Raw genomic sequence first — 20,424 nt, 5'->3', positions numbered from 1 at the left:
TTTGGTGAAGGGTTTTTGAGATAGGGCTTCACAGAACTGTTTGCCCAGGCTAGCTTCAAACCTCAATCCTCCTGATCTTTGACTCCTGAATAGCTAGGATTACAGGTGTAACACATTTTTTTTTTCAAAGCCTCCCTGGTCTTCCTCTCTGACAGTATAAACTTGCCTCACTCCACTGAAATCACTGCTAAGTTTGAGTGTAAATGCCCCCTGTCCTCCAACATATCCTTCTCTGAGTAAAAATATAGCCTTGGAATTTACTGACAGAGGTAGGATAAAGGAGAATGATGAGGAGGGTGAATTCAATTATGGTATATTATAGGAACTTTTGTAAATGTCACAATGTACCCCAGTACAACAATAATAAAAATAAATTAAAAAAAAAAAAAAAAAAAGAACTTACCAATATAAAAGGTTTCTGGTGTTTCTTTGGTTAACATATTGAAAATCTCCTCTGTGTTGGGAGAGCGGTAAGCTGTCCGGAGGTCCTTATACCGACAACTCAGCTCTGCTCGGATGTCATAAAGTGTGATGTGTTTGTCACCATAGCCCTGGGGAGGAAGCCCATCAGGAAAAGCTCTGCAACTGTTTTTTAATCCGAGTCATGGGGGATTTCAATGAGAGAAGTAGGCAGCTGGCTCTTGTTAGGGCTTCTCTTCTTTCCCTTCAATATTTAGACTTATTTTTTATTTATTTATTTTTTTTGAGGGGTGTGTGTGGGGTATCTCACTATGTATCTCAAGCTGCCCTTGAACCCATGATCTTTCTGCCTAATAGCTAGAATTACAGCCTGGCTTACTAAAGGCTGTTTTCATAATTAGCCAAGGGACACTGCTTTACAATGAAAATGATTCATGAATCCCCATGTGTAAAGCAAACATGCAAACCTGTGCTGTTAGAAAGGAGGAAAGAGGGCCTAGAAGGAAACTCTGGTTCTGATATCTTCCCAACACAGTTACAGTCATGATACCTGAGGCTTCCCTAGCTCCTTAATAAGCAGCTAAAAACTGCTGGGTGCTGGTGGCTCACACCTATAATACTAGCTACCCAGGAGACACAGAGATCAGGAGGATTGTGGGTTGAAGCCAGCCCAGGCAAAAAGTATGTAAGACACTATCTCGAAAAAACCCTTCACAAAAAAGGGCTGGTGGAGTGGCTCAAGGTGTATTCCCTGAGTTCAAGCTCCAGTACCACCAAAAATAAATAAGTAAGTAAGTAAATAAGTAAATAAAGTAGCTAAAAACTCCCTTGAGAAACCTAGTAGAGCATAGGCAAAGAGAAGATAGGATTAAGTCTGCCATGCCAATACTATTGGGGTTTCTCTGGACACTTGCTGCCCAGCTCTCCTCTCACCAAGGCCACTTGGGATGGGTTCTCTTCTGCCAGGACTTCCAGACCCACCTGCCTCTCCAGTTCTTCTGCAAAGGCATCAAGGTCTAGGTCCTTAAGTCGCTCTGGGTTTTCCAAGATTTCTTCAAGGGCTCCTGCAGGATTGGCATCCTCAGCGGATTCGTCATATTCCAGGGCATCCACTGCCATCTTCCTGGCCCACTCATAGGTCTCAGGGTGGACACGAGAACCATCAAGAACTTCAATGTATGAGTCAGTACTGGAGGAAACGCAGAAAAGGAGCAGGATATAGAACAAGAAGCTTTAGAAACAACCCAAATTCCACAATGGGAAACCAGGCACCTCCATACAATGGAATATTGTACAGCCATTAAAAAAAATGAGGTAGATCTGTGTGTGCTGACATGGGAAGATGGCCATGATATATTGATATGTGAAAAATGCACTGCAAAACACTATGAATCATATGATCCCATTTCTGTAGTAAATGGGTAGTTAGTAAATGCATAGCAAAAATAAAATTTAGGAAAAAACCGTAGTAGACATAAAAATTGTTATGGTAGTTATCTCTGGGGGGTGGGATTATGGGGGACTTTCACATTCTGCATAATTGTTTTATGTTGAATTTTATATAATGAACTTATATGAGATAAAACAAGAAGGGGGAAAAAGACCTTTGAGAATTCGCTGACAGCTCTTTTCCCCCATAAAGCCTTCCCAGGCTAGTCTTGCCCGTGCACTCACATGGACCTATGTTATTCGTGGAGTGTTACAGCAAAGCTGAGTGGAAAATGAAGTTTTAGAACTTGAAGCCTATTTCCCCACTGACTTCCATTACTGAATGAGGAGCTATGTGCCCGTGGAAAAGATCCTCCAAAGACTGAGTTGATAACTTCTGGAGAGGAAGAGGTCAATAGTGAAGTCCAAAGTCCAAGTGAATAGAACCTTCTCTCAATAACATCATCTTTAAACATAACAAATTTCTCTCCCCCTTCTGTACCTCTTCAAACCCACACTTTTCCACTGCCCCTGCTATTCCCATGCTTATCTGGTTGCAATAAACCATAGTAACAAAATGAATTTGTGTTCATGGACCAAAATCTTGTATTTTGCCCTTAATTTATAAACTAAGTTGGTACTTTTGTTTCTCTCACACAAGAAAAGCCTCACATAATTGAACTGATCTTTTCCATAGGTCAGGGGATCTCGATTGAATAAAGCATTCCTTATTTTTTTCCTTAAGACATTTCCTAATATGAATGGTTGGGGCCCTTTGACAGCTCTGATCCCCAAGTAAATTCCTCCTGGCCCATCTAGGCAGAGAGGCATCACCTGTCCCCCAAGGAGGCTGTGTCAATCTTAAGGAAGCCAGCACAGTTCATGAAGACTTTGGGACCCATGTGGCACATCGTGACCAGCTGGGTCCGGCTCTCAAGTCGAGTGTTGTTCTGCTTCAGGATCTAGGAGAAAGTTGGAGTGAGCCATGACAGTAAGCAGTTTTTCTCTTTAGCCTGAGTTCTGATCTCTGTTAAACCCTCTATTGCTCCATGACAGAATCTGTTCCCAGGATCAAAATGATATTATCACTTATATTATCTCACTAAAATAACATCTTTAATAAACTACATTATATCCACCACAGACTATATATAACTAAAATATGATTTAAAAGTGTCATACAACATATGCTACACTATCACTTATCTTAAGAAAGAGACTATTACCAGCATTTTGAAGTTCCCCTGATGAAAGTCTTTTTTCTTCCCATTGGAGATAAAACTCCACTGTCCTGAGATTGTTTTCTCCTATTTTAAATTATGGCTTAATAGTCATGTTTTCCATAAGCCACCAGAGCACAGTAGTGAAGAGCATGGCTTTGGTCACCCGAGTTTAAAATCAGGATTCTCTCACTAGTTGAGTGAATCCAGACAAATAGCTTTACCTCTCTGATCCTGAACTTCCTGATCTGTCAAGTCACACTGACAAAGGTATATTCATACTCAACAAAATGGCAGCTTTCAGGTGGGTGTCAGTGGCGCACATCTATAATCCTAGCTACTTGGCATGCTAAAATCAGCAGGATTGCAGTTCAAGGCCAGTCTGGGCAAACACTTCTCAAGACTCCATCTCCAAAATAACCAAAGCAAAATGCACTGTAAGTGTGGCTCAAGCAGTACAGTACCTGCTTTGTAAACTTGAAGCCCTGAATTTGAACCCCAATCCCACCCAAAAAAACAAAAACAAACAAAAAAACCCACAAAGGGTAACTTTTTTTCTTTTCTTTTGAGACAAAGTCTTCCTATGTGGCCCAGGCTGGCCTTGATCTCATAATTTCCTGCCTCAGCTTCCTGAGTACTGGAGTTACATTAGTGCACCACCACGCCTGGCAACTTTTTTATCTGATTCAATTCAATCCTACCTTTAGCAGATGAGTTCCTTTCCGAGGTCCCAGGCCACAGACATACTGGATCAGGGCCTGGCTGTAAGGATGGGCAATAGCACGGTTGACATCAACCCCAACCTCATTGACCCGGTTGATAAATTCACAGTATAAGGCATTGAGCAGCTCCTCTTTGACGACATGCTCCTGTTGACACACAGTGGGCAGTAATAAGGTTGCTTTGCCTTTCTGTCCATATAGCCTGCCTGTCAAATCCTACTTACCTGCAAGGGATGAAATTTGAGACACAAGATATCTTCATCACAGCTGCACACCTGGGCAAACTCTATTAGAGGATCTTGGATGCGCCGGGCCAGGGAGACAGCCTGTCTCAGGACTGGTGGGTAATCTCGGAATTCTGCCTAGAGTCAAAGGAGGGTCAAGCCCTTAAAATCCTAAGTGCCATTAAGAGGAAATCCAAACCATTCTAGCTTAAAGCCACCTTCTCTTCTTCCCCAGGACTCTTTTTCCTAGAGCCACTTTAATCTCTGAGGCTATGAACCTGACTATAACTTAACATGGACCAAACCTCTGCATTACAAAGTAAACAGGTGTAGTAGTCTTGCCCAATAACCTTCGTTTCCCTATTAAATCTCTCTGGGATGTATAGTACTTGCCAGAGCAGGCCCTAAGGATGGGGCTCCAGCATTACCTCTGACTTCTTGCTGTTCATGTAGAGAATGGCCAACTCATTATCAACCAACTCCACCCCAATAGAAGACAGCTGTTGGCCTTGATCCAGCTCATGGACAATGCGCTTCACATCCTCAATCAACATCTGGGCGTCCCTGGAGGAATGAGGAAGAATATTGGTCCATGGGTATATTTTCTCAGGGATGGATAGTCTCATGACTGAAGCAGGGTGGGGAGGAAAGAACTTAAGGATAAGGAACATCCCCAGGGAAACCACCTGGGTTATCAACACTCTACATAGGTATATGCCCAACCTTTTATAGGAATATACCAGATTCAACAATAAAGGATGAGTGACTTTTGGGACATAGCCTTAAACGAACGAAGCCTGGCCTGGTGCCTTATGCTCCTACCTGTTCTCTCCCGCAACTGTCACCACATGAGGTTTCTTATTCAGAAGAAATTTTTTTAGGGTTTCAATATCTTGAGCCTGGATTGAAAAAAATTTTTTTTGAGTATAAGGAAATTTCAAGCAGTTCTCTCTGTAAGTAGAACAAGATCTTACAAGACAGGAGAACAGCAAAAGCTGAAAGCGCCTAAGAAAATATCTAGTCCATGCTGCCACTGACCTATTCCTAACTGTCCCATGACAAGAGGGTTGACTAGCTTGCTTCTGCTTAATTGTTCCACTAACTAGAATTCACTCTGGTAATACCAGTAACCACTATCCAGATCTGAGGAATGGATAGTTAGGAAACTGTTCGCTTTTGTTTTGAACCAAAAATCTGTCTCCTTCTAATACTCAACCACTGGTCTTAGTTCTCCCTTGCCCCACACCTTGGTTTCAGTCTTGATGAACCAAAACAAACTGGTATCTGCCCTCTTTTGGGTGAGAACCCCTTGAAAAAAATCAATATAGCAAGTATGTCTCCTTTTCTTCTTCAGCTTAAAGATGCCTAGTTCCTACTAGGCATCTTCTGACTTAAATTTCCAGATTTCCTCCTATACTTTCTGTGAGTATCTACGTAATTACTGGTATAACTTTTGCTGAAAATGTGATTACTACAAAGTGAAGGACATGACATGAGACTGATAATCAGTTTTATCTGGGTCAAGGACCTTCTCACTGGTGACATTTGCTGAAGTTTCTAGACCTCCAGTCATAGTGCTGTTATGTTCCTCCTTCTTAGAAATGCTGCACATCTTTCCCCTTCCTGGGTTCCTTCCAACTTTTTTTTTTTTTTTAAACATTTTTATTGGACTGGCAGAGTGGTTCAAGTGTTAAGAGCACCTGCCTAGCAAGTATGAGGCTCCGAGTTCAAACCCCAATACCCCTCTCTCTCTCACACACACACACACACACACACATTTTTATTAACATATAGTAGTTATATGAGGGGTGAGTGGGAGGGTTCATTGTGACATTTCCATATATGCTTACAGTATACTTTGATTAGACTCACCCCTTCCATCATTCTTCCTCATCCCCTGTTACCAATTTTTTAATACCCAGGCTGTGAGGTAGGGCATTTGCCTAGAATGTGTGAGGTCAAGTCTGATCTCTAGCTCTTCAAAAAAGAGAGTGAGGAGAGAGACTATTCTTAAATATCTGTTGTCATTTCCCAAATCTAGCTGAGCTACATACAGAAGACCTTCTGCATAGCTACATGAACAGTAAGGTGAGCGCCTAAACAGTCTGTGGCCCTCTTTAAACAGATAGCTTGTGTTAGACTTGATCACATGGTGTCTAACCAGAACACAAGGAGCTTGAGGCCTTTGGTTTGAGTATTACACATCTCTTAATGTTTCCTAAGATTATTATACCTTTATCCTTATAAATCTGTGTTGTGTACAACTAAACACACTTGGGTCTTATTCCAAACTGTGGCCTGATAGGAATATATTAATATTCTGATATCCATTTTAAGATTTTTAAAAAAATGTAGTTGTTAGGCTTTTGTTGTTCTTTGTAGTGTGACTTTTTTTGGGGGGAGCCAATACTGGAGTTTGAACTCAGGGCCTCATGCTTGCTATGCAGCCAGTTTACCACTTGAGCCACTCTGCCAGCCCTGCTGTTCTTTTCAGAAGTGGGCTCTGACAACAAAATTTTGACATATCATTAGGATAAAGAAATTCAGAAATACATAAAGTGGATGAATTCACTTAAAAAAAAAAAAAGAGGCGCTGAAGGCTAAAATAAGGAAAAGGTTGGCTTAACACCCCAGTGGCTTTCAGCTCCCGGAACAGTCTGACCCAGATGCTGGTAAGAACAGACGCAGCCAAGGCAGCTCCAGAAACATGCAAGGCCCAGAAATTGGCTGCAAGCCAGAAGTAAGTTCCCATCACATAGCCTGAGTGCCATCTACTGTCCATGGAAGTGAGACTGACCCAGGGGCAAGAAATCAGTGACCAGATTGGGAGGCTGCTTAGAGCCTAACACTTATTCCACTGAATTACATGATGTACTCAGATACACACTTGCTAGCCTGTTCTGGAGACTTGCCTTCTTTTCCCGCTCTTCTTCTCTCCATGCAGTTCGCCGTTTGGTAAAATGGGGTAGCCGGAGAAAGTCTGTCACTTCTCCTTCACCATTGACCAGGGCGCAGAACACAGGGTGATCTCTGCCAGTCATCCAGAAAAAGAACAGTGCTATAATCAGCAGTATGAAACTAAGAATAAAAGAAGAATGAAATGAAGAAGACAGGTAAGGAATGGTACAGGACAGACAGGAATAGGCAGTTACCTGGCAGAGGAAAAAGCAATGCCTAGAACTCGAATGCCCTTCCCTTGGTTCTCATCCATAAAATCATCATCTTCTTCAACCTGCTGATCTGGTCGGTAGGGCGCTACTCTCAACCAGTTGTAGAGCTTTCGGCTACAGGCCTAGAGAGGAGACACACTGACATTTTGGTCATCAGAGTCACCAAGTGTGTAGGAGTATGTATTCATGTACGCACCTGCTCCTACTGTCCTTGGAAACAGGACAGTAACATAAGCAAGGAAAGTGAGGGAAAAGGGTCCCTGAGTAGAGACCTCTTGGATATGATCCCTGTGCCCTGTCTGCATTCTCTCTACTATGGGACCACCAAAGGGTTCCTTCTCCAATCTCACCTTTATGACATATTCCTTGGCTTCAGACAGCAGCTTGTTCTTGAGCTCTTTGGCCATCTGCACATAGAGGAACTGCTGTAAAGCACGCTCAATGGCCATGGTGCGCTGCCGGTTCCACTCCTGCACCTGGTGGCTGAACTCATCCCGGTAGTAAAACTGTTTGATCTCTTCAAAATATGTCTGGTCATTGCCATAGCTGAGAAGAGATACAAAACTATGGTGTCAGGAATGGAGAAAGGTGACATCAGATATCCATGAAAATTATTAGTGAACCAGAGACAATGGTTTTAATTTTGAAATGGTGGGATTCTTCCCCTCCAACTGCCTTCTTCAAAGAGTTCTCACTCCAGGGCTCTGCTTACCCTTCCACTCCTTTCATATCTATGCTGATGTCAATGGTAAGCAGTCCTTCATCTTCAGCCAGGCCTATCTTAAGAAACTGGTCATCTCTCAGTTCTTTAACAGGCTTGTTCTTTAAGTACTTAAAGGAATAAGCGTAGTGGGCCTCATCCACATCCTGTACACATCAAGAAGAAATCATTAGCCTATGGTAGGCAGGGCTTGTCCTGGAAGAAAAAGACTGCCTCTAAGATTCAGGCAGATAGCTCAAGAAGGCATAAGACTCTCAGTTCAATCAAACAGCAGGGCCACATCTCAGATCAAAGCCCTTCACCCATCTCACCTTTCTACCTTTCTTGGTGGGGGTTATATTTAGCTTGGCTCTCTCTTGGAAGGTTTGCCTCAGCACCTGCCGGACAAGGGGTTCCCGGGCAATCTGCAGTGCTACCATGTAACGGGCACCTTCTAGCACAGCTTCTGGAGTAGGGAACTGGCTGTGGGGAAAACAACAGAGCTGTAGAATGAGGGTGTCTTGGCCCTTAGGCTCCTCCTCCAGCCACATGTCGAATGCTTACCTGCAAATGTAATCCTTGGCCAGCTCCAAGGGCTCTGCAGGGAACTGTTCTGTCTCATGCCTTTGGTAGCTGTCTCGGAGGTTTTCTCCAAACTGCTCAGGAGTAAGCCCAAACTTCTTGGCCAGGCCATCTAAAGCAAACAGGAGAGTGAAAGGTAAGACAGTGGCAGGGCTAACAAACTTCTTGGCTTTTTGTTCAAAAGTAGCAGCTCTCCACCAGGCACTGGTGCCTGTAATCCCAGCTACTTGGGAAGCAGACATCAAGAGGATCACAGTTGGAAGCCAGTCAGGACAAGCAGGGTTCACAAGACCCTATCTTGAAAACACCCAACACAAAAAAAGGGCTGGCGGAGTGGATCAAACAACAGAGTACCTGCCTAGCAAGTATGAGGCCAAGTACAAACCCCAGTACTGCCAAAAAAAAAAAAAGCACCTCTGAACATCAGACTTTAAACTATGAATAAGCAGGACCTAGCCATCAAAGTATAATGAAAAGACTGACTTTAAGCACCTGAGAGGATTTTAATTACTTCAGAAATTTGGGGACAGGCTGGACAATTACCACGTTTGTGGGGGGTGGGAGGAAGAATGGTGAGGAGACTGAGTGTTTATGGAGACCATGTAGTAGGCTGGTTCAGTTCTAGATGGGTGGTAGACTCAGATATCCTTTCCTCTTCCTACCCACCCGTTCTCTTCCATGATATCTCCCCTCGTTCAAGTTACCTAGCCCTGCACTTTGGCAGATGGTATACATGTCTCGGCGGGACGCCTGCTTGAGCTCTGGTCCCCTCTGCTCCTCATCTTCTGCCTCCTCACCTTCACCTAAGAAGAAAATTCAAGGGCAGTTAGGTTCCAGTTTCTAATCTCACTTGAGAAATGAACACATTGAGAAGGCCCAAAAGGCACCCAGTCAAGGGCATCCTTGGAGATATCCTGACCATGAAGCCTCGTGGTTTCCTTTCTCAGCACTCACCTTCTTCATCTCCCTCTTCTCGTACACGCTTCAGTTTTTTGCGGCTAGCCTTGGCAGCATTCTGCATCTTGGGGATATCACGACCATAATAAAGCAGGAAATGGTTATAGACATCTTTCAGTTCATCCATTGACTGTACATCCTTAAGTCTGAAGAGAAGGGACATAAGATCTCCGTCATCGTCGGGAAAGGGGCACATCTCAGTTTTGCTACAAAGGGTCTAATTGCTAGGAGGCAACATCCTGGCTAGGACAGACACCTGCATTCATCAATCAATAAAGATACACAATGACCCAGACCATAACTTAAGTATAATCAAGGTATCTTAAAGGAGAATGTCAGAGGTAGGGTATGGCTCAAGTGGTAGAGCACCGGCCTAGCAAGTACAAGGCCCTGAGTTTAAAAAAAAAAAAGAAAAGAAAGAAAGAAAAGTATGTCAAACCAAAATAGTGACTGGTGGTTACTATTAGAAATGGAAGCCTAGAAACTCAGGCATGGTAGCACACATCGTAATCCCAGCACTTGGAAGGCTGGGGCATGAGGACTGCAAGCTCAAGGCCACCCTATGCTATACAGTGAGACAGTCTCAAAAAATAAAGCATGCGGGAGATACAGGCAATGCAGCACTGAGAGAACTCTTGGTTTCATAATGCTGTCTCTGACACTAAGTCACATTCTGCAGGCACACAGGGTGCTTTCTAACTGTGATTTGGTTTTCCATGTAGTTTTATCTACATGGAATAAATTTAATTATCAAATGGAAACACTGGATACTTCTCTGTTTTTTCTTTATTGTTGTTTCTTTTCCTTTTTTTGCTTGTTTGTTCTTGTTTTGGCAGTATTGGGGTTTGAACTCAGGGCCTCATGCTTGCTAGGCAGGTGCTCTACCACTTGAGCCATGCCCCAAGTCCTCTTTTTTATTGTTTTTGAGACTAGGTCTTGCTATATAGGCTAGGCTGGCTTTGAAGTCTTGATCCTCCTGCTTCAGTCTCCTGAGTGCTGAGATTATGCGTGAACTATCATACCTGACTTCAGTATCAGATACTTCTAAAAGTTAAATTTTTTGTCTTTTATATACCAATACAGATAGCTGAAATTTATCTGTCAGAAAAATTATTTCTGATGTGCTGACAAGTTGGATTTTTATAGGATGGGCCCTGTGCTATGAATTTTTCAAGGTAACACTGCTCTTGGAGGGCCTGCCTTTGATCTGAGTCTCCCTGTAATGAAAAAAGCCTTGCATGTATTACCTCTCCATGTCAGTGGTGTCAAGAGCCCGGATGCCATCAGCCAGAGGTTTGTCAGGGTCAGCAGAGATTTGCTCGTACTGATAAGCCTGCATCTTCTCAAATAACCGTGTTAGGTTCTCTTTGCGGATCCTCAGCTGGGTCCACTAGGGCAGGAGTGAGGATTGTTGTTTAGCCTGGAGACTCAAAGCTGCTCTATTCCCTTACCAGTATACATGGTAGGGGGAGTATGGCAGGTCCAAAGGGGGTAGTGGTGGTCTGTAGTACACTATTAGCAATGGTGCCCAACCTAGTCCTCAGTATCTTGGGGGCTTTGTGCCCACATTACCTTTTCATCCCACTGCCACACCCTCCACAGGTCATTGATGTGCAACTCAGGTTCCACATACTCCTTTCGGTAGAAGGCAATAAAAGGAACCTAGGGTGGCAAGGAGATTGCAGTCACTCAGAAGAAAGGTCTGCAAGGACAAACAGCTCCAGGAAATTCAACGGTAGGAAGCATGGCTTTTCTCACAGGCCCATACAGGCAGTGCTCTCCCCAACAGGGGGAGATAATGCTGCAGACAAGCAGCCTTATCCTCTTGATTACCAGGGTCTCCTCTCCACTGGCCCTAATACTTCTTGAGTTAAGGAACTACTTCTGAGGATGGGGTAGGGGATCCCCACCTTAGCTACCTTTTGCATCATCCTCTAAATTAATTTCTAACCAACGGGTTACTAGAATGTGAGGTGCTACCTCAAAATGCTGATTTCTCATGAAGCCCAGAGCCTCTTTGATTTTCTGAATTGTGCTGGGCCCTTTTCGACTGAAGCTGCTGGATGGCTGCCCTCGGTCTAGGTAATCACAGGTTTCCTAAAGTAGGAAAAGAAAATAGGAACAGCAAGACACTGTTACTTGCTTTGATATGCCATACAAAATGGCTTCATAACACAGGATGGCCTTTAAAAATCTCTTATATGCACACACAGAAGCATAGGGAAGGGAAGAAACAGCTTCCCATCTTAGTAAAGTGGCTTCTGGTTCTGATACCCTAAGGATTTCTTTGAGATACCTGTAGAGAAATGGTTGGTGTGGCAAAGGCATTTCTGTAGATCCAGTCAGCTTCTTCTTCTAGTTCATCGTCTTCAGCCCCCTTGACAGGGATGGAGCGAAGCTGCAATGGGTGAGATTAAAAGCATGAGACTACTAACTTTTATCTTGTATTTCACTTAGGAAAAAATACCAGTTCTGGACAGAAACATGTGATCCTCAGATATACGTTTTTAGTACTTAGCATACTATCATCTGACATGAAATAAGCATTTCACAAATTTGCTCAAGAATGTCATTTCAAGAACCTCAAGCAGGGTGATAATCTATTTTCCCTTCTCTTAAGAGCTAGACCCCCTGAATCTGGGGCAGGTGGGGTTCAAAGCTCATTCTGGATATTGCTCAGTGTCAGATGGTTGCAAGATTACTTCTTGGCTACAAAGTAATGGTGGCTCCCCAGAAGGCACAGGCTGGTGGTCTCTTACCTGGAACCTCTCAGGCAGGTCAGTGGCTCGGATTTCATTGTCCTGATCTGTGAGATGGCTGCTTTCCAGTTCACTGGGCTCGTACATCTCAAAGATACTCCTGCGGCTTACACGCTTCTTGGTGGTCTTCTTGGGGCGTACTCGGATTTCACCCTCAGCCTCATCGTCCTCATACTCATATTCTTCCTCCAGTTCTTCATCATACTCATTGTATTTCTCAAATTCATCATAGTCAAAGTCCACACCAAAGATCTCCTGGGCTTCCTGCAGGGCTCTGTGAGTGGAACCAAGAGGCAGCTGGTTCAGATTAAGTGAGAGAAGAAATGCAGCCCCTGTACAAGTTCTTTACATGTCTCAAGAGACTAAGAAGGTGAGGAGAAAAGTCTGTAAGAAACCATATTCATTGCGGAATAACGGAACAGCTGGAGGATATTTCTTGGAAAACTACTGAGGATAAAAAACACGTATTTGACACCTGCCAGTGACAGGAATTAAATAACAAAGGGCATTGGGTCACAGGCTGTTTAGTAGGTCTCCTCCTTCTTCCCTCCATCTCTCCCTTTCTATTTGCCAGGCAGGTGCTCTTATGGCTTGAGCCATACTTCTACACCTTTTATCTTTGGTTACTTTTTGTTTTTTTTGCTCAGGCCAGCCTGGACCGCAATCCTCTTATATTTCCCACTGTAGTTGGGATGACAGGAATGTCACTACACCCAGCCTTTTTCTGTTGAGATATTTCCCCCCAGATGGCCTGGAACTGTAATCCTTCCAATCTCACCCTCCTGTGTAGGTGGGATGACAGGCATGTACAACTACCCCCAGCTATTGGCTGAGATGGGATCTCTCCAACTTTTTGCCTGAGCTGGTCTTAAATTGCAACTCTCCTGATCTTAGCCTCCAAGTATCTAGAATTACAGGTGTGAGCTACCAACATCTTACTAGGGTCTTGCTTTTATGCCTGGGCCAGCCTGGACCACCATCCTCCTATTTATGGTTTCCATGTAGCTAGGATAACAGGCATGTGCCACTGGGCCCAGCTTATTTTTAATTGGTTTAGATGGGGGTCTTCCTGACTTTTTGCTGAGCTGGCCTCCAACAACAAGCCTCCTGAGCTCCACTTCCTGAATAACTAGGATTATAGGCATTAATGGATCTACTTTCTGCTAAGACATCACAGTATTCCCTTAGAGCAAAGGCTTTCAAACTTTTAAGCTTTCATGCAGGTACCCTTTTTTCCACAAAATTATATTTAGAAAGCCAATATATAAATGAATAAAAATGGAGTTGCAGGTAGAAGAGGGATGCGAGAGCCTTGCCTATGTGGGACTCTACCCTAATACCTAGAGGCCCCAGATTTCAGAGTTCTCAGGACTGGTAGGAGCACTGTCTAGTAGAGGTGATCTGAAACATAGCAAAAAAAATGGCAAGAGCGAGGATGCCCCATCTTTGGTAGAGGCTTCTGTCCTTCCTAAGTGATCCCAACAATCTTTACCACCACCTTATATTAAGCCCCACTCACGCATCTGTGTATCCAGGGAGCTTTTTCCGCCACTTAGGTTTTTTCAGAGGCTGTCCATCATCATCCACAATGAAGTCATCAATATCTGGGTAGAGAAGAGACAGGTTAGTGCTCAGCCGGGGACTGAGCCATAACTGAATGGCTTTAGTTTCTACCAGTGAGAAGGGTAGGGAGGCTCCTGAAAGGGAACTTCTTTGTGTCAAATGCCGGGGGGGGGTGGGGGGTGGGATGGAGGGGTGTGGAGAGGAAGGCATCTGAAGAATGGTTTCCCATCCTGGTCCTATGGTGGTGGTGGTGGGGGAACCAGAAAATCCCCGAATATATCCAAACACTGGCTTCCCTGCCCAATTTCACATACCTGACTCTTCATCATCTTCCTCCTCTTCCTCTGGAGGAGCCATGGGGGCCTCCACAGCTTCTTGTCCTTCTTCCCCTTCTCCATCCTGGAAGATTTCCTCCGCAATAGCCTCTTTCTCATGTTCCTCCTTGCCATATTCCTCTTCATCATCATCTTCATCATCTGACATTTTTTTGACACGCCGATACTTTTGCTAGTGGTGAGAAAGCCTGACTTTCAGGATCTCAGGGGTATAATGTAACAATGTTCATTCTCCAGCCTCATTCCAAAGGGATATGGGAAAGAACATGCTGAATGATGTCTGTTCAGTCCGAAGACTCACCCTTAAAATTGACAACCTTTCTCCAACAGGCACCCAGATTTGGGATACAAATCTAGGCTCCAAAGTACCATGATATCGAGCAACTTTATCTTTCCCGATGATCCCCAAACTGTGCTGAATGTGCTCTTCCCCTAATGGAAGAGCTTTTCCTTTATCCCATAGACAAAAATAAAACACTTACTCCTCGTTTGACTTTGACACCCAAATTCTCCTCAATGAGGTCGAAATCATCATCCTCCAAGCGGTCATCAAAAGATGCTGAAGGAAACAAAGTGTTATCCATGGCAACAGGGTCCCCATTGTAACATCCATACCAGCTTCACTACACCTGAGGATAGATTACTCACTGCGTTTTCTCTTCTTATGTCCAACATCATCTTCTGAATCACCAGAATCACTGCCCTCATCCTCTTCCCCTTCATCTTCATCATCATCGTCATTGATAAAGCCTTTCAGGTTGCCTTGCTCATCTTGATCATCCAGGTTCTCCTCCTCTTCCTCCTCATCTGGAAACATGCATGTTTGAGGTACAGAAGATCAGGGAACTGGCAGAGAGTGGGGCAGGGCCACCTGCTTAACTGCAATTACCCACTCACCCCGAACCTAATACAGGTTCCATGTTAACTCTTTAAATATGGCTATCAACTTAGAGTAGTAGAATCTGCAATTTCCACATTCACCATCTGTCTTGAGCAAAGATATCTTCCTAATTATTTGCCTCCTCAAAATCATTACTAGAAGCTACCACTACCAATAACCTACTTGCCTCCACTTACAAATTCAGTAACTACATTACTTCCTTTATCTTTTTGATAAAACTTACATTTCCCTTTTCCACTTTAAAGTTATTTCATGGGGAAGTGTGGTTCAAGTGGTAAGCACCTTGCATTGCAAGCACAAAGCCCTGAGTTCAAACCCCAGTCCCATGAAAAACAACAACAACAACAACAACAACAACAAAAAAGCTATTGGGACACCGGCTCAAGCCTGTAATCCTAGCTACTTGGGAAGTGTAGATCAGGAGGATCTCAGTTCAAAGCCAGCCTGGGCAAAATGTTCAAGGGACCACATTTCAACCAATGGCTGGGGACAGTGGCATATGACTGTCATCCCAGCTACCCGGTGAAGCACAAATAGGACGCTCGCAGTTCAGGCTGGCCTGGGCATAAAGTGAGACCCTATCTCAAACCAATGTAAAAAGGGATGGCAGAATGGCTCAAGTGGTAGTGTGTCTGTCTAACAAGCATGAGGTCCTGAGTTCAACCCCCAGTATAGGGCAGAAAAATTATTTTATGGGCTGGACGAGGTAACTCACATTTGTTATCCCTACTACCTGAGAAGCAGAGATGGGGAGAATTATGAATTTGAGGCCAGTTGGGGCAAAAAAGTTAGCAAGACACCATCTTAAAAGTCCAGCCTGGTGGTGGATGCTTGTAATTTCAGCTGAGTGAGACACAGATAGGAGGATCTCAGTCTGAGGCTGGCCCTGGGTAAAAACGAGAGACCCTAACCTAACCAGAAAAAAAAAAAAAAAAAAAAAAAGCCTGAGGGTGTGGCTTAAGTGACAGAGTGCCTGCCTAGCAAGCTCAAAGCTCTGAGTTCAAAACCCCAAACCCCAGTCATTTCATAGTTCTGCTCTGCTAATGATCCTACTAGTTGGGCTCAGCCAGAGATACAGGAAACGGGGTACATAAACACTGCTAGAGCTAAAATCAGGAAGCATTACATGTAGATTTATTTATTGGTTTACTGCCTGACCCCACCACTATTGTAAACACCCACTAACGTAAACAATAGTGTTTTGTCGTCCTAGTTTTAGGCACAGTAACAGGTATATAGCAGACAGATGCTCTAAGCATTTTCTAAGAATGACTGAATGTTCTCGAACTGGGTACCTCATTTGTGACAACTTTTGTGCTCAGCCTGAACATTTTATCAGCAAGAATCCACCTATTCAAAGCTTAGCAATAGTGGAAAGAAGCTTGAGGCTGGGGCATCCTCACCATCATCCTCCTCTTCCACAAACTTCTTGGTGACTCGGGGCACCACCTCGCCTTCATCATTATATTCTTCCTCTGACTCCTCAGCCTCACTTTCCACAAAATCAGACATTGCTGTAGCTTCTACAGTTCCTGATGAAGACTAGGGAAGAGAGGGAGTGGGGAAAATGAGACACATGATGTTACAAAGGGGTCTTAAACCACCCCACAAAAAATCTTTTATCCATCTGCTCTGGCTTTGCCCACTCAATCATTTCCACCTGACTCAGAACCAGATGGTTAGGGCTGAGGGAATAGTTCAGTGGTAGTGTATGAGGCCCTGGGATCAATTCCTAGCACCATCCAAAACCAAATAAACTAAATTCAGATGGCACCATCTCTTCCATTTCCCATTCCTCCCAGGGTTGCTCTTTTCATGTGTACTTTTTAAAAAACCAATTATATTGGACTTCTATATATATATATGCATCATCTCTTTTAGGCAGAGCTTTATTTCATCATTTGGAGGGAGGAATGGGCAGATGAAGAAAGAAAGAAACTAATATAGGGATAATTATATAAGGTGGGACATATGATAATAGTATGAGATTATGTGACTTGTTCGTAGATGTTCAGGAAACAGTAAGCGTCAACTATATGAAATGTGCTTTCATATATACTACATCTAGTCACTAGCAAAGTCTAAAGAAAAAAAATTTTTTTTTTTTTTTGTGGTACTGAGGTTTGAACTCAGGGCCTCACATTTGCTAAGCAGGCGCTCTACTGATTGAGCCACTCTATCAGCCCTTTTTTACGTTGGGTATTTTTGAGACAGGGTCTCTCAAACTATGTGACTGGGCTGGCTTGGAACTGAGATCCTCCTGATCTCTGCCTCCTGACTAGCTAGGATTACAGGCAAGAGCCAGTGGCACTCAATAGACAATGCCTTTTTAACAGATTAAACAATGCTATATGAACTTGAGCCCAGTTGTATTATTTCTAGTTTGGGGAATTTGAGTGGAAAAAGACCTCTTTAGAAGCAGTAGAATCATAACCAATTTTTATCATTTACCTCCCTTTTTAAAAAAACAAAACTGTGAAAGGCAAAAGGACTGCTGGGATTAAGAGTACAGATCATATTCTAATCTTGTCACCTAACAGCTATATAAACATAAGCAGTTTACTGGATGAGTCAGAAAATCAAGCGATTTTTTTCCATATGGAAAATAACAAGAGCATGACCTACTTCACAGAACAGCTGATAATATTCCATGACCTAGGGGAAAGAACCTACTGTTTCAATAAATGTTAACTGGTTTGAATTCGAATCCTGGGCCTAATATTCCTTAGATTCTACAATTTATACCAACCAATCATAATTTAATCTTCTACTTTTCTGCTTCTGGCTTCAGCCAAAGTCTGAAAATGTAAGTGGAGAATTCTAAGGACTGTAACATGGAGTTTATTGAGCCTTGAATTGGAGTTTTGTTTTTTTTTTTTTTTTTTGGTGTACTAGGGTTTGAACTCTGGGTCTCAAGCTTGCTAGGCAGGCACTCTACCACTCGAGCCACTCTGCCAGTGCTTGAATTGGACTTTTTGAAAAACAACACACATCATACAAATCATAACACCAAAATTCCATCTTAGAACCCTAAAGCTGGCTGCTGACAAACTCAGCTCCCAGCACCCAGTAGCACCACTACTCACCCTACCCTGTGTTATTCTGAAAATGACTGCTGTTTTTCATAAAAGTGTTAACTATGTTAAAACCTAATAGGTTTACTACTTTAAAATAAATATTGTCTCAGTTTTAATTTCTATTCCAGTGAACACCAACACATACTTGAAAATAAAAGCTATAACTCACGAAAACATCTTTGCAGTTTTCGATAATTTTTAAGAGTATGAAGCAGTCCTGAGATGGAAAAGTTTGAGCCTGTAAAGGCTTTGCAGGGCTGTGACGTAAGAAGACTTTGTATCAGATAGATGCCCCCCACTTTTCCCCCCAAGATCTGTATCCTTAAGGTCACTGAGCTTGAGTACTCCCAAAAATTAACATGTTAAACTTCTTCCAATTAAACCTGAAGCTCCAATTTTAATTTTAACATTGCTCCCCCTCAGCCCTGAACTGAGCCATTAAAAATAGACTTGGGTACAGCAGCCCCCCCAGTTTGCTCGAATTAGGCCATCAGACCCATGAATTCAGTTTTTTAAAGTCGCAGCATCTTCAAATTTAATGCCAGCTCCTGCAGATCAGATGTTCCCAGGCTACTTATCAAAGAGAAACATAGTCTACCTAATGAAAACAGCAACCTTCCTCTGACCTGGGGGCAGCTGGTGCTCTGGGTCGCACACAGCTTGGGGAGACAGCTGTGTTACCTTCCATCTAGGTTGATAATAAAATACAGTATGCTATTGCTGGGAAAGGCCTCCAATCTAGCTCAATGCCAAGACTTCCAGTTAAAAGAAGTAAGCCAGAAGCAATCCTGATTTGAGAGAGCTAGATGTGCGAAGAGTGCTGCAGCAGCTCTGTAGGTTGAGGATGCCAAGCAGTAACTACTCTGGAACAAAGACAGTAATTACCTGCTTATATACAATTATTATTAATATATAATATCTGGGACAAACCTGATATAGCTTGGTTTTTCATTTAGTACTTACACTCTTCAAATTTTCCCCATATTCAGACTAAGTTAAATGTGCAACTGGAATAGGTCTTGAAGGAGTGGGGTGGTGGAGGGAGATTTTTCTGGCACAGCTGCAGTGTAAGTTGTGGCTCAAAGGGAGAGGCTGATGGTTACCATGACATTCTCTAGAAGAGGAATGGAGCTGGGATCAGATTGCCACAGGGGAGGCCTTCAGCAGTCCCTGCCTTTGAACAAGAAGTTGTAGGAGGCAATTAAGAGGAGACCAGACTGAAAAAGAGATCTAGTCTGTTAATTCCCACTCCTTTGCAGCTTCAATTAACATTAACTTATTTTTTCAAGGGCCAAGCTCTGTGCTGGAACTTGGTTGTGTGAAAATAAGTAAAACATGCTTCCCGCCCTGGTGGAGTTCACAATCTGTCTCAAAAAGGAACCCAAAAACTTATAAATAAAGTTATGACAAAATATGACTGGAAACAAAACAAAACAAAAACATGATTGGGGCTTGGAGTGTAGCTCAGTGGTAGAGTGTTTGCCTGTCATATACAGGGCCCCAGGTTAAATCCCCAACATGAAAAAAGCAAAGCAAAACAAAATCCCGTAATTAATGCTTTATTAAGTTATATTGAGACTGGAGGTGTGGCTCAAGCACTACCGGACCTGCCAAGTGTGAAACCCTGAGTTCAAAGCCCAGTACCATCAAAAAAAAAAAAAAAAAAAGTTGAGCAAGGAATTAGGAACATTGTTTGAGCCAGATACCAGTGGCTCACGACTGTAATCTTAATTACTTGAAAGGCACAGATCAAGAGAACCACAGTTTGAAGCCAGCCTGTTTCAAAATTGCCTAACACAAAAATATGACTAGCACAGTGGCTCAAGTGGGAGAATACCTGCTTAGCAAGCATGAGGTCCTGAGTTCAAACTCCAGTATGGCAAAACAAACAAACAAACAAAACCCCAACATGGCCTGTAAAAAGGCAACATGAGGAAAATTATAGGCTCGAAAGGGCCTGATCATCTGGAGAATAGCACCAGAAGCCTGTTGGGGAGTTTAAACTACATTTCTCATTCTATATTTTGTAAGCAAGAGCCTAGGCCTATTTCAAAGGTATCTATGAGCAAATGCTCATTTGGAATCTAAAAACTTGAAAGTTTAATAAATAAAAGTATCAGACTATACTTAAGTTCTCTTAACTCTGAAATTCAGAACTGTTTGTTACAAAAAAAACCCCAATGACATTGTTCAAACAGGCTAGGTGTGTTGGCACACACCTAAAATCCCAGCTACTTGGGAAGCCAGCACAGGCAAAATGTTTTAGTGAGGCTATCTCTGTCAATGAGCTGGGCATGGTGGGATATGCCTATAATCCCAGCTATAGGGAGGCAAAGGTAGAAGGATAAAAGTCCAAGGCCAGCACC

The 20,424-nt window shown here is 43.1% G+C and overlaps 1 protein-coding gene across 2 annotated transcripts in view; it reads right to left on the bottom strand.

Annotated features, from left to right (window-relative positions):
* Positions 1 to 20,424, bottom strand: part of Supt6h (SPT6 homolog, histone chaperone and transcription elongation factor) — a 34,570-nt gene that overhangs the window by 9,522 nt on the left and 4,624 nt on the right. Inside the window, exons 2-26 of one of the 2 annotated variants that reach the window (XM_020162959.2) lie at positions 16,385 to 16,523; positions 14,729 to 14,887; positions 14,563 to 14,639; positions 14,060 to 14,252; positions 13,702 to 13,786; positions 12,183 to 12,456; positions 11,720 to 11,821; positions 11,404 to 11,520; positions 10,996 to 11,085; positions 10,671 to 10,813; positions 9,421 to 9,569; positions 9,171 to 9,269; positions 8,449 to 8,578; positions 8,217 to 8,367; positions 7,897 to 8,051; positions 7,535 to 7,730; positions 7,167 to 7,306; positions 6,927 to 7,044; positions 4,837 to 4,913; positions 4,443 to 4,578; positions 4,015 to 4,152; positions 3,770 to 3,937; positions 2,683 to 2,810; positions 1,402 to 1,609; positions 404 to 551 (exon numbers count right to left, since the gene is read on the bottom strand). In XM_020162959.2, coding sequence (XP_020018548.1) covers positions 404 to 551; positions 1,402 to 1,609; positions 2,683 to 2,810; positions 3,770 to 3,937; positions 4,015 to 4,152; positions 4,443 to 4,578; positions 4,837 to 4,913; positions 6,927 to 7,044; positions 7,167 to 7,306; positions 7,535 to 7,730; positions 7,897 to 8,051; positions 8,217 to 8,367; positions 8,449 to 8,578; positions 9,171 to 9,269; positions 9,421 to 9,569; positions 10,671 to 10,813; positions 10,996 to 11,085; positions 11,404 to 11,520; positions 11,720 to 11,821; positions 12,183 to 12,456; positions 13,702 to 13,786; positions 14,060 to 14,252; positions 14,563 to 14,639; positions 14,729 to 14,887; positions 16,385 to 16,493 — 3,490 coding nt within the window. In that variant the 5' untranslated portion in view covers positions 16,494 to 16,523. The remainder of the gene's footprint in view (positions 1 to 403; positions 552 to 1,401; positions 1,610 to 2,682; positions 2,811 to 3,769; positions 3,938 to 4,014; positions 4,153 to 4,442; positions 4,579 to 4,836; positions 4,914 to 6,926; positions 7,045 to 7,166; positions 7,307 to 7,534; positions 7,731 to 7,896; positions 8,052 to 8,216; positions 8,368 to 8,448; positions 8,579 to 9,170; positions 9,270 to 9,420; positions 9,570 to 10,670; positions 10,814 to 10,995; positions 11,086 to 11,403; positions 11,521 to 11,719; positions 11,822 to 12,182; positions 12,457 to 13,701; positions 13,787 to 14,059; positions 14,253 to 14,562; positions 14,640 to 14,728; positions 14,888 to 16,384; positions 16,524 to 20,424) is intronic. The other variant, XM_074046457.1, reaches the window with a different exon arrangement.

This window comes from Castor canadensis, chromosome 11 (genome assembly GCF_047511655.1).
Source record: "Castor canadensis chromosome 11, mCasCan1.hap1v2, whole genome shotgun sequence".
Classification (NCBI taxonomy): Eukaryota; Metazoa; Chordata; class Mammalia; order Rodentia; family Castoridae; genus Castor; species Castor canadensis.
The sequence above is the reverse complement of the archived record's forward strand: the minus strand, read 5'-3'. Positions and strand labels throughout refer to the sequence as shown.